The 24,680-nt window shown below is 40.4% G+C and overlaps 1 protein-coding gene across 3 annotated transcripts in view; it reads right to left on the bottom strand.

Annotated features, from left to right (window-relative positions):
- Window positions 1–7,590: 7,590 nt before the first annotated feature.
- The window catches only part of PKNOX1 (PBX/knotted 1 homeobox 1), a 49,120-nt gene continuing 32,030 nt past the window's right edge, over window positions 7,591–24,680 (bottom strand). For all 3 annotated transcript variants that reach the window (XM_064152595.1, XM_064152596.1, XM_064152597.1), the window contains 7 exons: window positions 22,249–22,419; window positions 20,770–20,869; window positions 19,674–19,771; window positions 17,385–17,513; window positions 16,600–16,676; window positions 14,843–15,015; window positions 7,591–13,913 (listed from right to left, as the gene is read on the bottom strand). In XM_064152595.1, coding sequence (XP_064008665.1) covers window positions 13,702–13,913; window positions 14,843–15,015; window positions 16,600–16,676; window positions 17,385–17,513; window positions 19,674–19,771; window positions 20,770–20,869; window positions 22,249–22,419 — 960 coding nt within the window. In that variant the 3' untranslated portion in view covers window positions 7,591–13,701. The remainder of the gene's footprint in view (window positions 13,914–14,842; window positions 15,016–16,599; window positions 16,677–17,384; window positions 17,514–19,673; window positions 19,772–20,769; window positions 20,870–22,248; window positions 22,420–24,680) is intronic.

Raw genomic sequence — 24,680 nt, 5'->3', positions numbered from 1 at the left:
GATGAGCACATCAGTAACCTTTTCCTTATGCATTAGCTAGTGTTACTCAGGCCAGGCAAGAGTCTCAACAGCAACCTTGGCCCCAGTACACCTGGAAAGGATAGATGTGCCCCCCAGATTGCTCTCATATTCCTCTTTACTGAAAAACAAAACTAACAAATAAAACCCCAAAACTAAACCAATCAACCAACCAAAAAACCAAGCCAACTAACAAAAAAAAAAACAACCCTCAAAACCAAACAGTGAAGGGATGAGATTCAGGAGAAGGACTAGAAAGTCTGGAGAAAGTCTGATCCTGCCCAGGGCTCTTGTGTGCCTCAGTCAGAGAGCTCACTATGTCCAAAAAACCACTGCACCCCAAAGCTGTGCATGGGGGATAAGAATATCTGCATGACCATATTGTCCCTCTCAACATGGCCACCTCAGTGATAGCCATCAGTGGGTTGTTGCAGAGTGAGAGTGGCCTGGGACCCTCAGTCTTTTCCCATGGTTAGAGGGATTAGCAAGGCCACACTGGCTTGGGGCACTTCAAGAGCACTTGAAGGGGATATGCTGGGAACAAAAGGGAATGTGTTTTGTGTGGAGCTGGGGAAGCCAGGATACCTCCTGACCCCACTCCTGTACTAGCTGTGTGGGGACAGGGGAGTGAAGGAGCATGAGAGAACACCTTTAATGGTGAAGAATCAGGCACCTGATCCATTCCTGCCAAGATCCCTGTCCCCTCCCCACTGTTGGGGTGACCCTTATGACCATCACCCACTGCACACAGCCACCTTTGAACAGGAGAGAATGACCAACAGACAGCAACCTCTGAATCATACTGGCTTTGTGTGGGGGTCAGCACAGGAACAACGAAGAGCTTTCTTCAAACATCTGTGCAACAGGTCCCCACCAGCTTCTTTGTAAGACAGCCACTGGAGGTGGTGAAAACCTTGGTTTCTCTGCCCCCACCTGTGACGTGAGGACAGCTTGCATTGCTAGCCTCAGCTGGGAAGTCTTGCAGCATTTCTGGCTGTATTTCATCACACCGAACCAAGGGGCTGCATTCTGCTACTCATGATGACTGCAGAGGGAGAGAAGCTCAAAGACAACAAACCATTCTGGTGTCAGAATTTATTAGCTCCTGTTTAATGTCTTGGTTTTTTAGCATGCTTTATTTGAATGAGTGTTATCCTGGATTCTCCAATATTAATCACCCATGTGCTTTTCTACATTCTGGACACAAGAATGCTGGTGGTGTTATTTCTGTTTTTCTGGATTGGATTTTTCCCATCAGCATAGTTTTGTGGTTGCATGGCCACTGTAAATGTGCATCACAGCAAGGCATGTCCAGGTAAGGAGCCATACATGCTTCTTAAGTGCAAAGCAGCATCCAGACTCTTGTGCATCTCTAAACTAGCCCTGAAAATGAAGTCAAAAGCCATAACTTGCAACTCCTAAAAGAACTGATTTTACATATAGCACTATCAAACTGGGCTGGTGCTGGTTTGGTTTCTGCTCTTCAGTGCCTGGTAACTGCTAAAGATCATTACTGCTGTTTTCAGTTGTGGAACTGACAGGGCCTTTCTTCATTGTATTACAGGCTGTTAAAAAGAAACATGTCTTGCATGCCCTCAGTTCCAGACTCATACAGCTATAAAGTATTAGGGTGAATGACTCATGAGCAAAAAGCCATCAGAATGTGTCCTTTCAACACAACTACAGCCGGCCTCAAGAAGCTGAAGCATTTGTCCAAGTCCTTCTACCTTTCCTGACACCCTGCCAGAAGTAGTAAATTCTTTCTAGGTGGCTCACCGAACAGTTTTAGCTTCCCTGCTCTTTCACAGGTGTGTCTGCAAAGCCTGGGTGCAGGGGAGGGCTGCTTATCATTTTATCTAGGTACTGTGCTTTAAAATTATCAGAAATCTTGACCCTGAGGCAGATTCTGCACAGATTCTGACCAGGATGAGAACAATTATCATGGAGGTTTCCTTGAGGGTCTCCTAATGTACCTGATTAGTGTTGGCAATGGAGTGACTACATAACCCTAAAAAACACTTCTTCAAAATCTGAGAACAGAGAGGAAAGTGAAATTCGGTGCTTTACCTTTGGAATCTCTTCCTTCTAGGAAATTTCAAGTGTTTCTGTACTATGACCTGCCTGCTAGTGTGGTACCTATGCAACGTTAACATTTTACTAACCAGCAAATGGCACAAGGCTGAGAATTTGCACACACAAATGTGGTGGAGCCAACAGAAAAGGAAAAAAAAAACCAAACTTATGAAGTCAAATGTATGACCTACACCAGGACACTGAGCTGAAGCAGGTTCGTAAAATGCAGCTTCTCATATCACAGAAACATTCCATTTGGAGAAGACTCCCCAGGATCATCAAGTCCAACCATTATCCCTACACTACAAAGTCCACCCTTAAACCGTATCCTCAAGTACCACATCCAAATGACTTTTAAACACATCCAGGGCTGGTGACTCAGCCACCTCCCTGGGCAGCCCATTCCAATGCCTTTTGGTTCAATGCCAGAGTGAAAAAGTCAAGGCAAAAAAGAAAACAAAATTAGTAAGAAACTGCAAGCAATATTATGGAGTACTAAGAGCAGCCTTGATTGCAAGATGTTCTCTGTATTACCAATAACAGTCTCTCCTCCTTCTGTGTGAGTGGGCAAGGGACACTTTGGCCACAACAACCCCATGCAGAGATACAGGCTGGGGTTGGAGTGGCTGGAGAGCAGCCAGACAGAGAGGGATCTGGGGGTGCTGACTGATACCCGCCTGAATATGAGCCAGCAGTGTGCCCAGGTGGCCAAGAGAGCCAGTGGCATCCTGGCCTGCATCAGGAATGGTGTGGTCAGCAGGAGCAGGGAGGTCATTCTGCCCCTGTACTCTGCACTGGTTAGACCACACTTTGAGTACTGTGTTCAGTTCTGGGCCCCTCCAGTTTAGGAAGGACACTGAGATGCTTGAGCGTGTCCAGAGAAGGGCGACGAGGCTGGTGAGAGGCCTTGAGCACAGCCCTACGAGGAGAGGCTGAGGGAGCTGGGATTGGTTAGCCTGGAGAAGAGGAGGCTCAGGGGTGACCTTATTGCTGTCTGCAACTACCTGAGGGGTGGTTGTGGCCAGGAGGAGGTTGCTCTCTTCTCTCAGGAGGCCAGCACCAGAACGAGAGGACACAGCCTCAGGCTGCACCAGGGGAGATTTAGGCTGGAGGTGAGGAGAAAGTTCTTCACTGAGAGAGTCATTGGACACTGGAATGGGCTGCCCGGGGAGGTGGTGGAGTCGCCGTCCCTGGAGCTGTTCAAGGCAAGATTGGACGTGGCACTTGGTGCCATGGTCTAGCCCTGAACTCTGTGGTGAAGAGTTGGACTTGATGATCTGTGAGGTCTCTTCCAATCCTGATGATACTGTGATACCAAAATGCCCCCTGGGGAGAGGAGGGGAGCTGACACTTGTGTTCTCTTAGTCACGGTTACAGAACAGCAAGCGAGGGGCTGCACAAAGAGGAGGATGTGCTGGTAAAGAGTTTCAGGGCAAACTCAATACGTGCACACTCGATGCAGCATGTACTTTCCTTCTGAGAAATTTAAAACTGAGAAGGAGTTTTCAGAACATTTTTTCCAGTGCCATTTCTTTTACTTAAGGATTTGCATTATGTAAGTAGGGAGGGGTTTTTTTGCACATTTCCCTACAGAGTGCATATTTTTTTATGCAGAGTATGTAAAGATGCTTATTTGTATGCCCCACACCTTTTACTGGAGCAAACACAAACCTTATAACCCCCCCCCCCCCCATGCATATGACAAAAATGACACACATTAATTTGGAAAGAGAATGTAGAAACTGCTTTAGGTCTAAAGTAATTTACCATTGTGCCCCCACCCTATGCTAAGAACAGTCTATTTTTAGGGATACATGATTAGGTTGGGAAGTGCCCCACAACAATACTGCATTCACAATAGCATCCACAGGTCAGTCCTTTAAGGTTGTTGGGCTTTTGCCAGCAGCGCTGAGCTTGAATCTTGGGAGCGATTTGTGGAGTCATTATTCAGCACCACTCTCAGTTGAGATGCACAAAAGACAGAAGTAGTCCAGGGCATGTAATCAAGGAATAATTGTTGCCAGCTGTCAAAGAAAGGAAGAGGAGGGGGGGCCTAAACAAACAAAACAAAACATGAACTGAAAGCAGAATGGAGCATCTTCAATGCAAATGACTGTTTCTGCAGCTGCTCAAAGCGTCATTGTGTTTACAAGTGAGTCAGGAGTACTGAGAAGCTGAAAACTCATCACAGGTATTATCTAACACAGGCCAGCAGAGTTCCTCAAAATCTGAGTTTCACTTGATGAAGCTCCTTAAAATTTTCAAGAGCTTTTAGTTCTCAATGCAGCTACAGCACTGAGTTAAGCAGAATAGCTGTGCTAAACAGCCTTTTTGCATACAAAACCCCCCACACTCGTGTTCCTATACAAAAATAGAAAGAGCCACCAGTAACAGAAATATTTCTCCTCTTTCCTGGCCTTCATTTGATCTCGCCCACGGAACTGCATACATACTCTTCAGTAGCTTAGAAGACCTGCACAGTAATTGATTTTTCTGTTGTATAACTCAGTCCTCTTAGTCACACAGAATCACAGAGACATTCAGGTTGGAAAAGACCCTCAGGGTCACAAAGTCCAACCAATATCCTTACTCTACAAGGTTCACCCTAAACCACATCCCCAAGCACCACATATAAATGACTTTTAAACACATCCAAGGTCGGTGATCCAACCCATTCCAATGCCTGACCACTCTTGCTGGGAAAAAAATAGAGATTCCTAACATCCACCTTAAACCTATCCAGTCACAGCTTGAGGCCATTCCCTCCTGATCTATCACTATTTACGTGTGAGAAGAGACCAGCACCAACCTCTCCACAATGTCCTTTCAGGTAGACAGCAATGAGGTCTCCCCTCAGCCTCCTCTTCTTCGAAGTTAACAACTCCAGCTCCTTCAGTCACTCCTTGTAGGATTATTCTCCTTCTCCAGCTTCATTGCCCTTCTCTGGACCCACTCCAGCACTTCCACATCTCTCTTGTAATGAGGTGCCCAAAACTGAACACAATACTCAAGGTGTGGCCTCACCAGAGCAGAGTAGGAGGGGACAATGACCTCCCTAGTCTTCTTAGCATGCTAGCCTCTACTGAAAGTGGTCCAAATCTCAAAGACAGAATAAGCCTGAGCTACACAGAAATGAGTGGTAAACACAATCTGCTGGGAGTTAAGACTTTAAGGAGAGCCTCTGTGGTGTGTAGCTTGCGGCAAAAGGTGGCAGCAAGGTGCAGAGCAAAAATGGCATACAGCTCAGTCACCTGTTTGGGTATGATCTGTGTGGTTTTCATTACTACTAAAAATCTAAGCTTAAAAAATATTTGGATCTCAACAGAAATGTCTCCAAACATTACCACATTCACAGTCAGCTCATATGTAGGACTCAGTCATCAACTTTAAAAGTGTACTAGGAGTAATGGTCAGGAGTAGGTCCAAGAACCCAGCCCTCTGAGTTGTGCTAGTAGTGGCACAGAAATCCCAAAACCAACACAGAAGAGAAATGCTCATAGAAAAACTTCCCTGATTGCTTCATAAACTCTAAATCACATCTTTGTTGCAACAGGAAGACAAACCAAATCTGACTTAGAAAGGTGACACTGTTATTCTGATTTCAGTAGTGTCCAGTGGGATCCTGGGGTGCATTAAGAAGAGTATGTAGAGCAGATCTAGGGAGGTTCCCCTCCCCCCTTTACTCTGCCCTAGTGAGGTCCCACCTGGAATACTGAATCCAGTTCTGAGCTCCCCAGTTCAAGAGAGACAGGGATTTATTTGAAAGAGTCCAATGGATGGCTACAAGGATGATCAAGGGACTGGAGCACTGCCTGACGAGGAAAGGCTGAAAGACTTGGGACTGTTTAGTCTGCAGAGGAGTAGGCTGAGAGGGGATCTAATAAATGTATATAAATAGCTGAGGGCAGGCTCTTCTCACTTGCACCCTCTGGGAGGACGTGGGGCAATGGATGTAAACTGCAGCAGAGGAAGTTCCACCTCAACATGAGGAACAACTTTGCTGTAAGGGTGACAGAGTACTAGAGCAGGCTGCCCAGAGAGGCTGTAGAGTCTCCTTCTCTGGAGACTTTCAAGACCTGTCTGGATGCATTCCTGTGCAACCTGTGCTAGATTCTATGGTCCTGCTCTGGCAGGGGAGTTGGACTCAAAGCTCTCTAGAGGTCTCTTCCTGTGATCCTGTGATTCAAATGGTGCTTTGTAACTTTGGTTAATAGACCACAGGCTCGATCCTGCACACCTTGCACGTTCTGAAGTTGTAGGAAATAGGGATTTAAAATAAATACTGCAGCACCTATTATCTGTCCCACTCTGTGACTGTTTGCAGAACCTTCATTTTACACACTGTGTAGAGAATGCCACTTGGGTTTCCTACAGAGGTATTTCAAAACAGTCCTGTTTGATACTAAAGTTGATTACAATTTGTTGCATACTAAAGACTTATTGCTTTGTAAGCGAGTTCTTCACAAAAGCAAACTGCTTTATTGGTTACTTATGAGACTATGCTTCTAATTCCTGTAATGCCTTCTTGAGGGGCAGAGAATAATCTTTGAGGTGGAATTTGAAACCAACAGACTAGGAATACATTATACAAGACCTAATTTTGGTGAAACAATCTGCTTTACAGGGGGTTTTAGGGGTTTTTTTTGCAAGTTTGTTTTTTATTCTCTTCAAACAAAGGAAAAAATTGCTCCCTGGCAGCACTGGAGTTAAAACTACTTCTGATTATTTCATCAGGAGCTGCTCACACTACACTCGGGCATTCCACTAATTACAGCTCAGCTAATTACAGATTAACTCTGTAATAATGAAGCATAATCCAAAATTCCTGGGGACATGCACTGGAATAAGTAAACAGCCATAAAAAGACTATTTCCTAAGAAAACGGACAGTGATGCTCAGAACTACACAGCCTTCAGGGTATGAGGAAATCTCTTGTAGTGTTAGCCAGGAAAGCTGAGAGAGACCCTGACCATGTCACCTCAGCAGTTCTGACACGGCCCAGCCCACAAAGTTTAAATAAGGTGCCCACACTGCCATGAATCCCACCCAGCTGTTACTCAAGGGGATGGAACAACCAAGGCATAACACCACAAGGCTATCCCAGCTCTAGTGAGTGCAGTCACACACAACCCCTTCAGCTCAGGGCTGTATTGTTTGGCGATCACCCTTGGATGTCACAACATCAGATGCTGGGGAAGCAAGAGCAGCACAAAACAATGCTTCAGTGATAAGCAGAAGTACATCTTATCTTTAGAGCACACGTGTCTGGCTTCATCTTTGCTGAGCAAGATTTATTATACAGTGGATGAAGTGAGTTTGGGTTTCTTGCCAGAGAGGAACCACTGTCGTTAATGAAAAGGCTGCACCTTCCCTGAAGATTTCTGATCCAGTAGAATGTGGCAATTTCAGAAATGCATCACAATCTCTTTGGCTGAACATGGGGCTTGTACAGAGGAAGTCTTCAAAGAAGCCACTACCATAGATGCTTGGAATCATTACTGAAAGTTTGATGACCATGCCATTTTAATGAACAATTTGAAACGGGGCAGGGGGAACAACCCCAAAGTCAGACGCACGACAGTCTATTTACCTGCTAGTTCTGCCTTTCATGGAAACTCATCCTGCATTACAAAAGTGTAATAAAAATCCCCATACTGGTAAGAACCAGTACATTTTTTTTCTTCATTTGCATAAACAAGTAAACCCACACAAGTAAAAAGATCTCTGGCCAAGAAGTAGTTGATTAGTTTGAAACGACACCCAAGACCTCTTGAAACATTCGCTTTTCAGCCACACAATATTGTTTTAAAATGTGCTTTTTCAGTCCACAGGGAACAGTAGTGTAAAAATAGGTCATTCATGAAGCATACTCTCATCTTTGAATTTTATCCTTTGACAGATCAGTTGCTTCAAAATCCCTTAACAACCAAGGGGGGAAAATTGTTACAGGGTTCACAGTTTGAAGACTGCTAATTGTACAGACCAAATGTTGCTAAGCCACAGGAATAGCTATGGCCCACTTCTATTATAACCTGAAAAGTCTGGATTCTATTAACTAGGAATTATCTTTATAGTAGTCTACAATGTTGGTAAAGCATTTCACTGCTTTCTTGCACCTTAGTTTTCTCTAGCAAAAACCAGCTGTGAGCCCTCAGCAGGTCCAAAAAAACTAAGTCACAGAAATGGGGCAGATTTTCTTTCCAGAGGACAAGAATGAACAAATAGCATGATCTGGGTAATCACTTAAGAGCACATTAGTGTCAGTTTCACTACACTTTACACAATGTTCAAGTTACTTTAGAAATGAAAATAAAACTCAAAATCTACTTAAAGGAGCTTAACAAACCAAAGGCTGATGTGGAGGGAGGTGGGGGAGAAACCCAGGCTTAGTGAGCTTGGCAAAATGAACACGCTTTGCTATTCAGCTACACTGAACAGCAAAGAGCAAAGTGCATTCAGCACGAGGCTGATGATTTGATCATTTGCTCACTGCAATTAACTGTGCACTTTCATGGATGTGCTCTGGTTTTAGGAGGTGGTGAGAGCTTGAATTTATTAATTAGGAAATCAAAACATTTCACTAACCATTTAACATGCGAGAGATCTGGGACGGAATGAAGGTCAGTCACAACTCCAACAGGATTTCAAAAATACACTTTGCCTATTCAGCTCCAAAAACTAAGCTGAATAAAAGGCTGAAAGGTTTAAAGGACTAAGCAAAGAATAACATTAGTCAGAAAGACAGTAACAATACAGCACCTAAAAATGGGCAATTCACACATTTTTCACATTTGCATAGACAAATATTTTTTGTTTTCTCCCAAGACAACTCAGCTCCAGAAAAGAAATCTTAACTGTAATTACAACGAAGTGAATGTGTTCCTTTTATTTTCCCCAAGACACCAGGGCACCAGGGTGTTCTGTTTTGCTAAGTGCTACAAACCTATAAGTTTCATGAAACTATTATCCCTTGGAAAAGCTTTGTTTCATCCTTTGGGCTGTCAAGTTCATCAAGTCAGGAAGCTGAACTGCCTTCAATTCTTACAAGACCCCCAGATGTATTATTCCTATCTTACTTGTGCCTTTGTGGCCCTACTCTGCTAGAATATCCAGAAACCTGAAGCTACTTTTAAAGCAAACTGGGAACTAATGCCTTAGTGCATGTCTACCTACTAGTCATATTTTGAACATTCAAACTGTTATGTGGTACACACCAGATCAACATGAATTTCTGCCCTTCTAAGCCCAGAGTGAGGCCGAAGGTTTCCACTGGAAGAAAACCAACGTATGCAGGAAAGATAAAGTTGGAAGCCTCTCCCAGTAGTCATCAAGGAGCAGAACAATGAACCAATTCTCTGCATTTCACAACCTGACACACATGCAGCCTTATGGAGTTTCCCTGAGGTCAGCAGGACTCCACTTTGACCCAATATCCAGATCTAGGAACTCTCTGCAGAGCCAGAGGGATGCTTAAACATTTTCCAATAGGATTCTTCCTTTGGAATAGTCACTGAAAAATATGTTCTGAATTATTTGAAGTTGGCCTACTAAAATTAAAATGTTCCTTAAAGAAGAACAGGAAATTGCCTTGTCACAGAAATCTTGGGAAAGCTGCACTGGTAGCACTGTTTTGGGTTAATAGTCTAGATTACATTATAAAGAAACCTAAAAATCTGTCCTGGTTTTGGCTAGGATTGAGTCAATTTTCTTCCTGGTTTTGGCTGGGATAGAGTCAATTTTTCTTCCTAGCAGCTGGTGTAGTGCTGTGTTTTGGATTCAGCGTAGGAACAATGTTGACAGGACACTGATGATTTAGTTGTTGCTTAGTAGTACTCGTCCCAAGTTAAGAATTGTTCAGTCTCCTGTGCTCTGCCAGTGAGCAGGTGCACAAGAAGCTGGAAGGGAGCATGACTGGGACAGATGACAGGGCTGTTTCATACCACAGAACATCATGCTCAGCCAGGAGGTGCAGATCCCTGCTTAGGTGCTGGTCAGTGGCTGGTGAGCAACTGCAGTGTGCATCACTTCTTTTCTTGGGGGTTATTCCTTCCTCTTTTTGTTGCATTACTTTTGACTGCAGTTACTAATGTGTTATTGGCATATTTTAGTTATTAAAATGTTCATCTCTCAACCCATGAATTTCAGTGTGGGGGTTTGCTTTTTTTTCTTCTCTACTTTCCTCCCCATCTCATTAAGAAAGAGGAGGAGCAAGCAAATGGCTCGCAGTGCTTAGCTGCCGGCTGAGGTTTAAGTCGCTGCAGTTTCAATAGCTGATTTAAAAAATTAAATCAATTCTCTTACATAAGAGAATGACTTTAATTTGGGGTAGGGGAGGAATTATACATGGCTTTAAAGTTAGGTCCTCTATAAAGACTTTTTAACTAAATGTAACTGTGTGAGAATGAACCATAGTGATGCTTTGTTTAAACCAGGAATCTTTCTTACACAGAAAAAGAAGTGAAGGACATCACTTTCTTCTCCCTGAATTAAAGGTATCAAACATATGCTTTGAGTTCCATATGTTAAGCAATACTTTTGAGTATATTGGTAAACTCTTTTCAGTTTTAGGAATTCATGATTCTACGTTTGTATCTGACAGAAAAACTATTTCATATCCCCCTTTGCATAGCAAGGTCTGCCAGCTCCGCTTTTCAGTTGTGGATAAACCAGCTGAAGACAAGGTAGCAAATATTTCAGAAGAATTAAAAAAAAAATCAGCTTGCACCTTATGTGAGGGGGAATAAAAAAAAGTTAACCAGAGAATTTTTTTCTTTCTGAAAAAGAAACTTTCAGAAGTTTGCAAACACTAATGCCTGATCATTTCCAGCTGAGTTCCAAGTGGCACAAATTATATTTTCCTGAACCCTCTTCCAGACAGCTGTGTAGGTATTAGATTGTTTTAATACCCTCTTTAAGATCTCAGATCTCATGGTTTTGAAGTGTGGGCAAATGCCACATTATGTCCAAGCCACTGAAGTTTTGCCCATTTTGGTTTACCCTTCCCTTCGCTGCAGGCTACTTGCTACCCCAACGGATCTGTTGCCCGAGCCATTTCCCAGACTACCGCAAAGCGGGCCATGGAATGCTCAGCTGGTAGATCCGAGGGAGCACCAACTGGTCATGGAGAAAGGAGAGATTCCTGGAAAAGAGATTGTGAGGAATAGGCTGTTCCTCCAGCACTGACTAATTTGGAAAAGCACCTCTCTGTCCACTGGCCTGTACACACTGAGAAGGCAGGCTGTTCATCTGCCTAGATGCTAGAAGTGCAGGGATTAATGCGCTATTAAATACGAGCAATGGTGGCCAAATAAAACCCCTAAACAAACCAAAAAATATCATCTACTACATAAGAGAAACTGTGGGGTGAAATCTAAAAGAACGAAAAAGGAAAATGCAGCATCTGTCTCTCTATTCTAGACACCTCAGGTATTCTTTGTAGGAACAGTGGGTTGAAGATTTCTAAAGGAGCATGATTTGTACACAAAAGATGTCCTTTTAAATGTTTAGGGATCCAGCTGGATTTGGCAATAGTCTTTGACATAGTGATGACACAGTTATGTCAAAGCCTTCCTAACTGATTTTTTCATTATTTACTACCCTTTGTAACACACACAGCACACTAGTGGCAAATCAGAGAAGTTAGAAAAAAGGTGCTTTAGAAATCACCTCCCCAGCTGGAGAGGTAGTTACAGCGTCTGAAGAAGCGAGCAAAAGCAGAAACATCACTCATGTTGAATAAAGTCCAACACCATTTTTTTCAAGACAGCTACTAGTCACTAAAAACCACTGTTACCCTCCATGTATGTATATGCCAAAGGCACAGAAATTTCTTTCTGAGGTTTTTCTTTATACCAGCTTATATTTGCCTTGGAAGACTATCTTTAAAGACCAGCTTCCGACCATTTAAATGTGTTCAAAAGTACATGCATTGTTGCAACTGAAATCCATGGGACCTAAGAACATGCCTGAGTGCTTTGTGAAGCAGAAATGAAGCAATTAAATATCTGCATCTGTCAAAGGGCTTTGTACAAAATACAATGTCTAAAGATTCTAAAAGATAACATCGTTTTTCCTGTCACATTAGAAAGGTGACTAGATTTGGTGTAAAGCAGAAGGAAGTTCTGGCTTTGATCTCACCCAATGTTGTGACAAATGGACAGGAGGGAAGTAGGATGTTGAGCATACCATGAGACTCTTGGAATCTGTTATTTATACTAAACAATAGGAAATACAAAGTTCCAAAAGGAAGTGTTTATGGATAGTCAGACAGAGACTCAAAGTTTTGGGGAAAAGAAAAACAAAGAAATTAACTGTTACCAAACCCCAAGTGCTTCCAACACTAGCTCTTGCTTTTTAAATGACAGGCAGAAGGATTTCCTACTCTAATAAAGCCTGCTGTATATTCTGGCAGTGACTTTCGCATCTGAAGAAATTTGCTATAAATCCCTAAGTTGTATTTCTTTTTGTACTAGGGGACAATAGTTCAAACGTGGTAAGATGGCAGAGTCATAGCAAAACTTGTGACTGCACAGTAGGCAACTCTTCACTTTGCAGACTCAGTTGTACAAACTAATACCTGGAAAAGTAATGGCTGTTTGAATTTACTTACCTGAATACTCATTCAGCAAATATCTTCAGATACAAGTCTAGGTACAGAGTTAATGGAATTTGAGTATTAGTTTACAGATACTATAAATCAGTGTTTGACAATATCAAAATCCCATCAAACAGTGGGCCTTTCTTATGCTATTATCAAATATAGTATATCACTGTGGGATAGCTGAGAATCATAGAATGCTAGCACAGGCTTGTTTATTCAATTTGGTCAGTTTTCAACCCTTCCAAATAGGAATACTAAACATTCTTTTTCCTCTCTGGAAAGTATTATTATTTTTTTTTCCTCCTCCTCCTCCCTCCTGCTTAATACAGTCATCATCCCAATTCCTAGTGAATTTATAAAAATATTTTTTATCCAATAACCCCATCGAGGTAAAAATAGTAGGAGTTTTCATAGCAAATGATAAACAGGCTCACGGACTACGAGAGAAACTAAACTTATTTCAACTGCCATACATTCGCTACTGGATCACACATCAACATTTTCCTTTCTTTTTTTGTGTGTGTTGCTGTCCACCTCAGACTAGCAGTTTTTAAGGTGCAGAAGCATCTTTCAAATATATGCATCTAACTTAATGATCAAGTTCCAAACACTAGTGTCACATGCTTTAAAATTTACATCACCTGCCCATCAAGAGCTGTGTTAAATAACAGCACTAATGGAAACTGCAGAATTCATTAGAAATTGCAGCACTTCCAATTCAAAGAACAAAGGGGTGCTTGTGTGGTTCGTTATATTACCTAGATATAATCTTCAGAACTAGGAAACAGAAAGGAAAAAACAAACAAAACACATTTGAAAGAAGTTGCTGCACCTGCAAAAACACTCTTTAAGCTTACTATGGAAATACAAAAAAGTGCACCCTTCTATATCTACATATAAAACATATTAGAAATAAAACTTGTGTAAAATGTTTGCTGTGCAAACTATAAAAACAGTCAGTCAGTCCATTTGTTTTTTTTTTTCCCTAAACTTTTTGTCACTCTTGCTTCCTACTGCAGAGAATCGCTGTTATCCAAGACCAGCCCACTGATACTTGTTGTTGAGAGATCTCCTCCATCGTCTTCACCGCTGTCTACAGACTCATCCTCACTTTGTCCTGCCATCATAACTTGCTGGACAGCCAAAGTAGCACCGTCAGATGACAAAGACTGGAGACTGTCTACATTCATGTTGACCGGAGCTGTGATTGTTACAACAGCACCTGGAGAAGCACAACCAAGGCACTTTAGCACATTTCCTGGGGTTTAATTGTCACTAATACACATTTATATGTAGTAGAGTTTGGTTTTAATCAATAGGAAGAAAACCTAAGGTATCAAATTAGAACCGAAGCTATGTAGGTTATCAAACATTCAAATATCAAAAATCTGAGAATTAAGTTGCCCAAGAATCTTAAACTCAGCTGTGTTATGGACACCCATTATATTGATTCCCCAATCAAATCACCACAAGACCATTTCTGCCAAGTATTCCAGCTTAAATCCTTGCAGAAAAACAGGAATGTTGTTACGGATTCAAGGTGACTTAAATGGATAAAACTAGATCCAGTGCAGACTGATGGAAAAGCTGCCATGAACTCAAAAGTAATAAAGCAGTAGGCAGCAGGGCAGCAAGGATGCTCCTGAGATTAAAGCAGTTACCTTTCCTGAGTTCATTCATTCCATCTGATGCTAAGGAAGTTACTTCAAAGTCTCTATTACATTTCCGTGCTTCTTTGCAACTCAGTGTTCAAACAAGGTAGCTCATGTTTCATTGAGGCACATAGAGAACTGCAGATATCCAGTCCCTCCAGCAATGAACAGCACAGAATCACAAAACTGAAACTGCAGTCCAGTCAAACAGAACAGTACTGATGGTCACACACATACTGAGAGAACTTAGCTGCACATCTAGCCTTTGTTATGTTGTTTCATAACTTTTGAAACAAAAGCAACAGTCTCTCAACAGAAATTCCAATAAAACATCCCCCAAAATAGACAATTTTTAAGGAGGGAAAAACTGACACATTTTTGTTATCTTTTCATACCAAAATACCAAGAAATTCCCCTCCCCCTAAAGGCATCAAATCCTTCATTTCCCTGTTACAGAGAAATTAGCTTTATTATCTGTGATTTAGCCAGTATTCCTTACCATCTGACATTGTGAGCTCATTAGATTGCTGCTGAGCAACTCCTGAGGCAATGGAGTCAGGCCAGAACCTCTGAACTGGACGGTTCTGAGCTGTTTTCTTCTTTGTTTTTGGAGTTTCAGAACAACTGGAATCCAGCATTGGCTGAAGAATTCGCCTTCTAGCATTGATAAACCTAAATGCAACCAAAGGCAAGGACTTTCAACCAGCTGGCTGTAAATTCTCTTTCAGACTCACAAAGTATGCAGTGTGTGTAGAAATAACAAATAAAAAAAAAAAAGAAAGAAAAAAAATCCCTGTCCCTCCCAGCTTGGCCTGACATTCTTTTTTACTGTGTAAAACTGCTTCTCTGATTTTGGCAAACTAGCTAAAAAAGTACTTCCTATCATTTTGCTGTGAGCAGCACTTTCCCCCCCCCCCACCTCAGATAGAGAAATTCTCCAGAGAGTATAACAGATGTGCATTCAAGATCCTATTAAAAACTGAGCACCAGAAAACTTGCTGACAGAACAACTCAGAAAGCTGATACTCCTTTCCTTACAGTTCACCTAAAATCTCCCCCCTGCCTAATCTAATTTGTTTGGTCTGGTTTCATTTACTTCCTTAAGCTCCTGCAGTACTTCTAAAATAAATCTTGGCTTTCCAAAGTGTGGTTCCTGATCCAGGGGACAACAAAGACATTTTTCAGATCATTCCCAGTTCCTTTTAGTTCCCTGATTTTCACTTGTTTATTGTAGTATGCTAATTGCTGTCCTTCCCCTTCCTACTGGTTAAAAGGGAAGTAGTTAAACCAGGTCTCTCTTAGCTACCAAGTTAACCGAATCAGCTTCAACGTAGCCAACTGTAGCAAGGTGCTGTGAGTGAAGATAGTATCCCTTGCTAAATCTGACAAAACACATCCAGGATCCATCTTTACCTGCAACTGACAAGTAGCATGGAGCTAGCAGGTCCACATAGCATAATGTAAAGCTTTGCAGAGACATTAGTCAGATTCCAGTACTATGTCACACAGGCATAGTTATGCTGTTCCAGTTTCAGAACCAGTGTACTGCTCCTATCTTGAGTATTTTCTTACTGGACTCCTCTGTAGCCATGCAGCCTGTGTCATCTTTGAAATCTGAGGAAGATCTCTATTGGACTTAGCTACAATAATTTTAGGAACCTATACCAGAAGCAGAACAGCGGGCATGTTGGCACCTTTGCTCTTCTCCTCTGCAGGGACAAGTGTATGATCTTAAATATCTAATGAGGTTAAGACACTTGAAAAGCAAACTGAACCCTGACCTCGAGGAGTTGAGCTACTGACACTGCACTCAGACATCACTGCTCAGAGGAAAGCAACCTTTGATAGGAGAGCAGAATTAGGATCTGTCGACAGAAACTTCTTAAATGTTTGCAACCATGACCACCAAAACAACACTCTTCAGAGCTTCAGTTCACTACTGAACATTGATTTCTTTACTTATAAAAGAGACAACAAGAGCACTTGCACCTTTTTTCAGCAACAAAACAGAATGTAAGTCCTTAATGATGGAAAATTTTCTGGTGTCCTTACATAATTTAAATGGCACAAGTATTAGTATAACTTACTATAAAAATATGCTTTTGTATCAGTGCATAACTCTTGTATTTTTATATGTATTTGGTCATGTATATAACATTAAATTCAACTCCAGATGCCTGGGTTGTACTCTTAACTATTGCTCTAGATTGTAAGCCTGTAGAGACAATGACAGACATTAAGAGTTTTTGCTCTTACCAGTTGTTAACCTGGAGTAGTGTCAGATTTGTTTGTGCTGCAATCTGTTTCTTCTCATCCTCTGTTGGATATGGATGCTAAACAGAACAAAAAAAGCAAACAAAAAAGGCCTGAGCTTGTTTCATCTCCTTATCAAAAATAAGAACTCCTTCGTAATAACCAATTCAAGATACCAGATTAAGAACTCCTGACTCATTAAAAAACAAACTTTTACAGATAATCATTTGACAAAGAGTGCTTTACTACACAAGACTCATTTTCTCCTTGAAAGCATGTATGATACCATTGAATTGTTGATGTGTAATTCAGAGTTTTGAAAAAGCTTCTCATGGCTGAATCTTTTTATTAAACAGTGTGATCTCTAGGCAACACAGCATGTGATAAGATTTGATTAGTTACACTGCCTAAAGGCAATGTCATATGAGAGTAATGACACACTTTTTTAGGTAAATAAAGCTACTTTTAACTAAACAAATGAAGAGAGTGCAGATAACGTAAGAAGAGTATATGCAGTTTCCCTATGTCATTTGTGAGGACAAAATACCAATCAGATCAACACTGTGATGCAACTTCAGACCCATTTATCCTTTCAGGATACATATTTATGCAAATCAAACCAACCGACATTAGACTGTGGAACTATTCCAAATAACTTCAGGGAAGACGGAACCGAGATTACACAAATGACAACAGAATAAACTGTCCTTCTTTATGAAGCAAAATCAAAATAGACCACATCAGAGCTACATAAAAACCTGCGACTGCTGACTGTGTTCAGTCCTTACCCCTATGTGCTGAAAAAGCCAAGATCTCATCACATTCGTAGCGTGCTTGGGAAGAACTCCTCTTTTATTTTTTGATGAGCCATCATCTTGATGCAAGATGCCCAGATCTTGGTTTAATTGCAACTGAAGCTGCACATATAATTTTAGAAGAAATAAAGCAGTTAACACAGTAATAGCAGTATTTGGTATCAACATGTGAATAACTCATTTATAGAAGGGAATGAAAAGAAATTAGGCTTGGGATATGCTGATTATAAGAAGCTACTTTAATTGCTAGGGAGCACTTGCAATAGCAGCTCTCCTACAACAGCATTTCAAAATGCCTTTATCCAGGGAAAATGCTGTATCAGGTTTCTGTAGTTTTCACTTTCCATGTAACTTCTCCTTTAAGAATTACAGCTGTTTTCAGGCTGTGTATGTGATCCTGTGTCAACAGCCAAATATTGATTTGCTGAAATTTAGAATAAAAGCCACCTATGTAGAACATGTCAACTTAATGATCCTCTGTACTGATCTACACTACCCTAGGGATCTGATTGCCTTGCCACTCTATGTAGTCATGCACACATGTGAAGAGCAATTGAAAAACACAAAGCGAAACAGACACTCTGTGAAAACAAACTACAGAAGGTGTGAAATAAGTGCTGATTTAAAGACTTCAAGTAAAATTTATTATTATGTTAGAGGTGCATAAAAATAGGTCCTGTTTAGTAACTGCATCTCAGTTCTCAAAGAGCAAGAAGGTATTATCTGGTAGAATGCTTCATTCATATCACAAGGCTCTAACTATTTTCCTAAAGGTTCACATTTCTTTTTTACTTTTGCTTTTTTTCATTTCCTATGGATACATCAAGTAACTTGCACATCAGTTGTATCAACTGCATATGAGAATATATTTCAGACACAACTGAAGTAACTAAATCAGGTTTTTCAGACAATATGGAGCAGTTTCTTCAAGTCAGCTATTATGCCTATGTCTTGAATGAAACAAGTTTTAAATGAGGTTTAAGCTATCAAATGAAGACAAATATATATTTGAGCGTGGTTTTTGTTCCAAAATAATGATTTACATTCCAAATAATCTACTTGTATACAGAGGCTTTAGAATGAACTTTCAATAGCTCTCCCTTCGTATTTTTCCCTACCTCCATAGTATTCTGAAGTCCTGAAAAAGAAGCACTTAAAGAACAATTTCTTGTGGGTGACAAGGAATACATGTCCAAACCTATGCACAGGTGGGTTTGGACATTCCTACTAACATCAAGAGCAGACACAGATGTGTGTATATATTATATTTACTTATGCACACACATAAAAAGTCAAGTCCTTTATTTTAATTTACAGCTACAGGTATTATTTTCTACTGAGTTGTTTGGGGTTTGGTTGGTCTGTTTTTTTCATCTGAGGTATAAAGCTTTTTTCTTCAAAACCACTTCAGTCTAGGCCCATAATCTTGCACATTTCTTTCTGAAAGGTACCTGAGGACAGAACCACATGCATTCTAGGGGAGAACATGGGTAAGTACATACATGTTATGGCCAATGAGAAGAATATAATACTCCTCTATGCATACTTTTTTGGCTAGAAGGTCAGAAGGAAGAAGAGAAGATGGGGAGTCAATGATTACCAACAGATTTTATGCTGTGGAGATGTCAGCTCCTCATTCACATTTTTAATTGACTTCAGACTCCTTGAGTTTGCTACTTCCTGACCCAAGAGAAAGCTAGCAAGGTTTTCTGCAACTGAAGATGGTATAGTTTTCATGTTTCCCTGTCTTTTTTAGTTGCTTCTTTGAGCTTTCCAGATCCTGCTCTTAAGAGACTCTGCAAATGGAAGGGACACTGGCCCTTATCTTTTGTTAGATCCCAATGTGAGGATCTCAGTCTCAGATGAGTACTTTGAAGTTTTTATGGTAAAATGCTTCTCTAAATAGATAAATCCTGAAATACATAGTTTCACAGTACTGGTGGTTGCCATTGCAATAAAAATTAAAATTCCTGACAACAGCAGTGTGACTTGTCTCTGCCCATGGCAAGGGGATTGGAACTATGTGACCTTTGAGGTCTCTTCCAACTCTGACAAATCTGTGATTATGTAATATAATAAGTCTATCCAGGCATATCCCTAGCTTAACTCCTACAGTAGTGCTTGCAGTAATTTTATGTTAGTTATTATGCATGTGTACATGGAGCTCATTCTGACAGCATGACAAAACTAAACCAAAACTCTTAAAACCAGTGAGATATATTTGAAATCAGAATACTACTTCATGAAGCCCATCAAACAAACCTGAGAGTTCTGGATCCGAATAGTCCCAGGTGACAGTGCTTGGGTCACTACTTGACCTTGTGGAGTGACTACAGTGACTGGCTGATACACTGTACCCCCTTAAAACAAAACAGCAACAAGGATTACAGATAAGTAAAAGCCCTTCAAATATTATTCTCCTTAAACACACAAACAAATCAGCATTGTGGACAATACAACAGCTCTGACTGTATCAACTACTCTTTCCTAGTAAATGTGTAAGATGTGTTTTTTGCTATGCTAATTTTTTTTTCCATTCACATCAATCTGTATGAAATTCAATTGTTTCCCTGTATTTTATACATTGTAAATCTATTTTCCAAAGAAAAATGCTACTACTGTCAGGCTATAAAATAGTTTTAACCGAGCTAATTCTTCAGCCAACAAAGGTCACAACATCAAAATCACACCGATGTGTGTCAAGCAGTTAGGACAGTCAGCTGAGTGACACCTAAGTGTCCGGGAGCAACTAAGGTGATAGAATCTTGGTGAATAATGGAGGCACCAAAGTCACAAAGCACATATTGTGCTCCAGGATAAACCCCTCTGCAAGTATATGCTGTAGAAGCAGACTGTATTGCTTTGCTGAATTTGTAGTCAAGGGGGGTTTCTCTTTGTTTTAAAACCTTGCTTAGAAGCAAGATAAAACGTTGCAGTTCACACGTCATCTCCATAGAAGAGGAGAATAACTTGGACACCAGGATGTCACAGATTTGTAGCTGTGGTTCTGAACTCCACAGAGTGTGAAACATACAGAAGTTTAGATAACACATGCTTCTGTCAAATAAAACCATCTTTCTGAAGGAAAAACATAGTAAAACAGCCTCGTCTTTGAAATGTCTTTACAAAAGCAGAATTGCACAGAAAGCTCTCTTAATAGGTAACCTCCACTAACATTCATACTTGGTACACACATCACTTAAAGGAACATTCAGAAACCAATGAGGTGCTTGACTCTGTAACAACTTTAATAGCAGCGTTAAAACGCATTTGACAAGTGTTTGTGTAGTTTTGGTAACAACTATAAAAGAAAACAAAACAAAGAGCAAGGTGCCAGTTTTTCTTTTCCATGTCATACCTGCTACTGTTGCCATAGTTACATTTCCCTGCTGCAATGCTGATGCTGGCACCATAATCCCTTGGGGACTGAGTGTGCCTGCAATGGCACTTGGAATTTGCTAGAAAAACAAAACAATTAGTTGCTTGCATTTTTCTTTTTCCCTTTTTTTTTCCCCTTTTCCTTTTTTTTTGTAAGAAGATAAAGCATGCTTGTGTAATTTTGGCTCTAGAAGTACATTTGGAGTCTAATCACAGGATAACTTCAAAGAGAAAGAGACTTCATTAGAGGTTCATCATCACCTACATTAACTTTCTCATTATCACCAACCATTACCTTTGAAAACCCTCATAAAAACAACTCTTAGAAAAGACATAAAAGTGTCTTAAGAAATTCTAGGAGATAAATGATTCTAGGTATACAGATGCTAAAGGAAACAGTTTCTAAAGGCGCAAGAGAAAAAGGACATACGAAACGGATCTTTCATGCTCTTATTACAAGCACCAAAGATTTGGAATTTTAGTTGCTACCTTAATTCCTTTAATTTAAAAATGATGCATGGTATGTTTTATTCTGCTCAGGATAGTTCTTACTCAATCCTGACCATGTAAACTCCTCCATATTCCTTAATACATATGAATAAACTCTTTTGTTGCAAAATGAAAAATTCAGTCCCTCCTGTCTCCACAAAAGTCTGTAATGGTTATTAAAAAAAGTTTCTAGTTGTTTCTGCCTGACATTAGACTCTCCACACTTTAGGAGTCCAAACAGTGAAGTTTAAAAGTCCTTAAGACTTTTCAGAATAAACAGCATCAAGCACATTAGTAACACAGAGAACATCCATCTCCTAAGACTAGATATTTCACAGATACTTGGATGACAAGGCTCACTTTCCAGCATCTAACAACAGAAGCATCAACACTAATGTACTAACTGTTGTTAATTAACTGCTGACAATCTGCCACCAAAAAAATCACAACTGATTATTGCATTTAGGTAATATCACCAATGTATAATCTAAGGTTCAGGTGTATAGAAATGGATACTGTTCATAACCACATCTCAACTATTGCAACTCTAATCATCAGACATTGTCTCTTTGTTCCAGAACACAGACTACATAAAAAGATCAAGATTTTAATGAAGACTAAGGAAACATTCTTAACAAGGAATTATTATTTCTTCTCCTTTGTTTATTCTGCTTCCTAGCCTTTCAAGCAAAGAGCAAATCCAGACTATTCTGAGTACCTCCATTTGCTGAACTGAGGGAAAATCATAAAAGACAGCCAAAGAAAGTGTCTCTCTGTTCTGGCATGTTTCTGAATTTGTCCATCAGGCAGTGGCACACAGGTATACACAAAAAAAACCCATGGTTCTTCCTAGTCTTAATAACTGATTCTGATTAAGGGGAAGATACTGCAGAAACTCTGTTGGCAAACGAGTAGTAACAAAAACACTATTTTCTAAGCTAAAAGCCACTTAACTGTATCTGAAACATACCTGAGATTGCACAGGTGAATAAGGACTTCCAGGCTCTCCACTTAATAGAGTTTCACTGTTCATTTTTGTCTTCAGGCAGGCAATGTAACGACTACAGAAATCCTTGCAGAGTTCGTTAACCTTTTCTAGCTCCAGCAGATGGATACGTAGAACTTGGATGGCTTTTACCATCTAGAGGGAGAATTGGAAAATAAGAATTAGAAACAAAATAATTGCTAATGTAAAAAATAGTTAATGTGAGATCTAAGCAAATGCTGCTTTACAGTAACAATGATGATCCAATTAAAGCAGAGTTACTAATTGCCAGCTGCTGACTAGAGCTCTCTAGCTCTGACCATTATGTTCCTGAAATGCAAAAGGAATCTGTCTGTGTACACACTCTGTATCTTTCCACCACACACGTAAACTACCATACAGGGAAAACAAACATTGGCAAGATAATCTTTCTCACATGGAACACATTAGGAAGATAAGAGCACAGTTGCTGTGTACATGGTACATGGAGCCTGTATGTCCATGTTTATCCTGTCATACAACTGTAGGTCATACACCACACGCAAGACCAAGAAGGAAGGAAAGTAATCCCATCCACATGTATTTCAAAAGAGTGGTTGGAACAGGCTTGGCAAGTAATAGTTCTCCTGAGACACATATCAGAAATACCCTGACCCACAAAAATCAGAAGTGTACAGATGAATTTGGGATATGCTGAGAAGACCCTTCTGTGACTTTGCATACATCTACTACACAGATTACTACAGAGGATGAAATGTACAGAAGGTGGCCTCATCTATAGCAAAACCACAATAGCTTTTATTTTTCTATAAAATCAGAAAAAAGAGGTCCCAAAATTCACCACACTGTTCAACAAAGCTTGAAGTAATCAAACAGTTCTTCAGTCCTAGAGCTCTGGATTTCTTCTACAATTTCTCTGACAAAGATTAACAACTCTGAGGTAAAATAACTTAAGATTTTTTTCCTGAACTATAAACCATTAAATACAAATCATGGAGCCAAATAATACATCTATGTTTAAACAAAAATTGAAGCACAAGATAAATATATATATATATGAGAAGAATGCTTATCACGTTTACTACGAGAAAAAGATTCAGAGGCTTGGATAGCTAATGGTATTACATACAGTACAAAAATAGCTTAGGTGATTGTAAGGGTCATGGCAGAAGACCAAAATCCACATGGTCTAAATGTTCATGAAGCAGTAACAACTCAAGGACATTCAAATAAGTACATAACACATTGGCAATGTAATTACCTAACTTTTTTATACAGCACATCGCTCTCAACATTTACTTGCTGTGATAGATCTCCAAGAAAAATAGCCTTCAGTTTTGTGAAACTGAATGCATTGTCATTTTGAAACATGGTGTAGACATTGATTGTAAAAAAATCTTACCTATATGAAGGGTCATTTACCTGGCCAGAATATGAAATTACTTAGCTTACTAAGTAACCCACATATTACTTCTAAGAGTCAGCTGGGAGCTGAAGTTGTCGTTGTTCAAAGCACCTGAAGGAGATCATGGCAGGTAAATTCCTGTGTGCATTCCCCTCCTCCCCATAATGACTTAGGTGCCCATTGTGGCAAATCTTTTCCCTGTTTTTTCCAGTAAAAAGTGTTCGAATTGTATGACACTCGCCCAAGTATAGGAAGTTGTAAACAAGAAAAACAATTGAAGTGATAACAGAAACAGGAAAACTTACCCCTTTCAGGGCTAAAAAGAAAAAAAACAGCACAAACAAAAACCAACAACCCGCCTACCTTAAAAGGTATAGCTACAGAAAAATCTGAGCTACAGACTTGAGGCAGCTGATCCATTTAAACTGGTAACTCTTACAGCCTATGACACTGTTCTGAGTTGACACAGCCTGCTCTCACAAGTCTCTCCTTCTCTCCCCAAACAGAAAAGAAGGAAAAGGAAAAAGACTTGAGAGACAGAAATGTTAGTTGAGATAGGACAATTTACTAGTCTACTGCAGGGATATCAGGTTATCCAAAAAGAAACAGAAAAAATACCATCCTAAGCAGCAGCAGGGGAACAGAGAACATGAACAGCCTGTGGACAGCACAAACCAAAACCAAGAGAAAAGTGATGCATCCCTGCCTGGAAGCTGGAGAAAAAACATGGAACAGGAAACTTAACAAGCTACAGAAGATACTTCATGTCCCCCTGGCTAGCCCCTTCCTGTCATGCAGGGAGCACGGTGCAGAATATACAACACAGCTGGCACTGCACCACTGTTGGTGAGTGGCAGGCCCACCTCCCATCCCTCATCCCTTCTACTGGGTCCAGTCAGCTTAAACCTATTGGTTTAGGCATCAAAATCCTTTGATATAAGTGCAAAGCCCAGAGGTCTTCTAAAACTGCTCTCAGAAGTGCTTGGTGTTCAAACTGTGTTTAATCACCTTT

This window comes from Pogoniulus pusillus, chromosome 12 (genome assembly GCF_015220805.1).
Source record: "Pogoniulus pusillus isolate bPogPus1 chromosome 12, bPogPus1.pri, whole genome shotgun sequence".
NCBI lineage: Eukaryota > Metazoa > Chordata > Aves > Piciformes > Lybiidae > Pogoniulus > Pogoniulus pusillus.
Note: the sequence above shows the minus strand (reverse complement) of the source record. Positions and strands in the feature narration are given on the sequence as shown.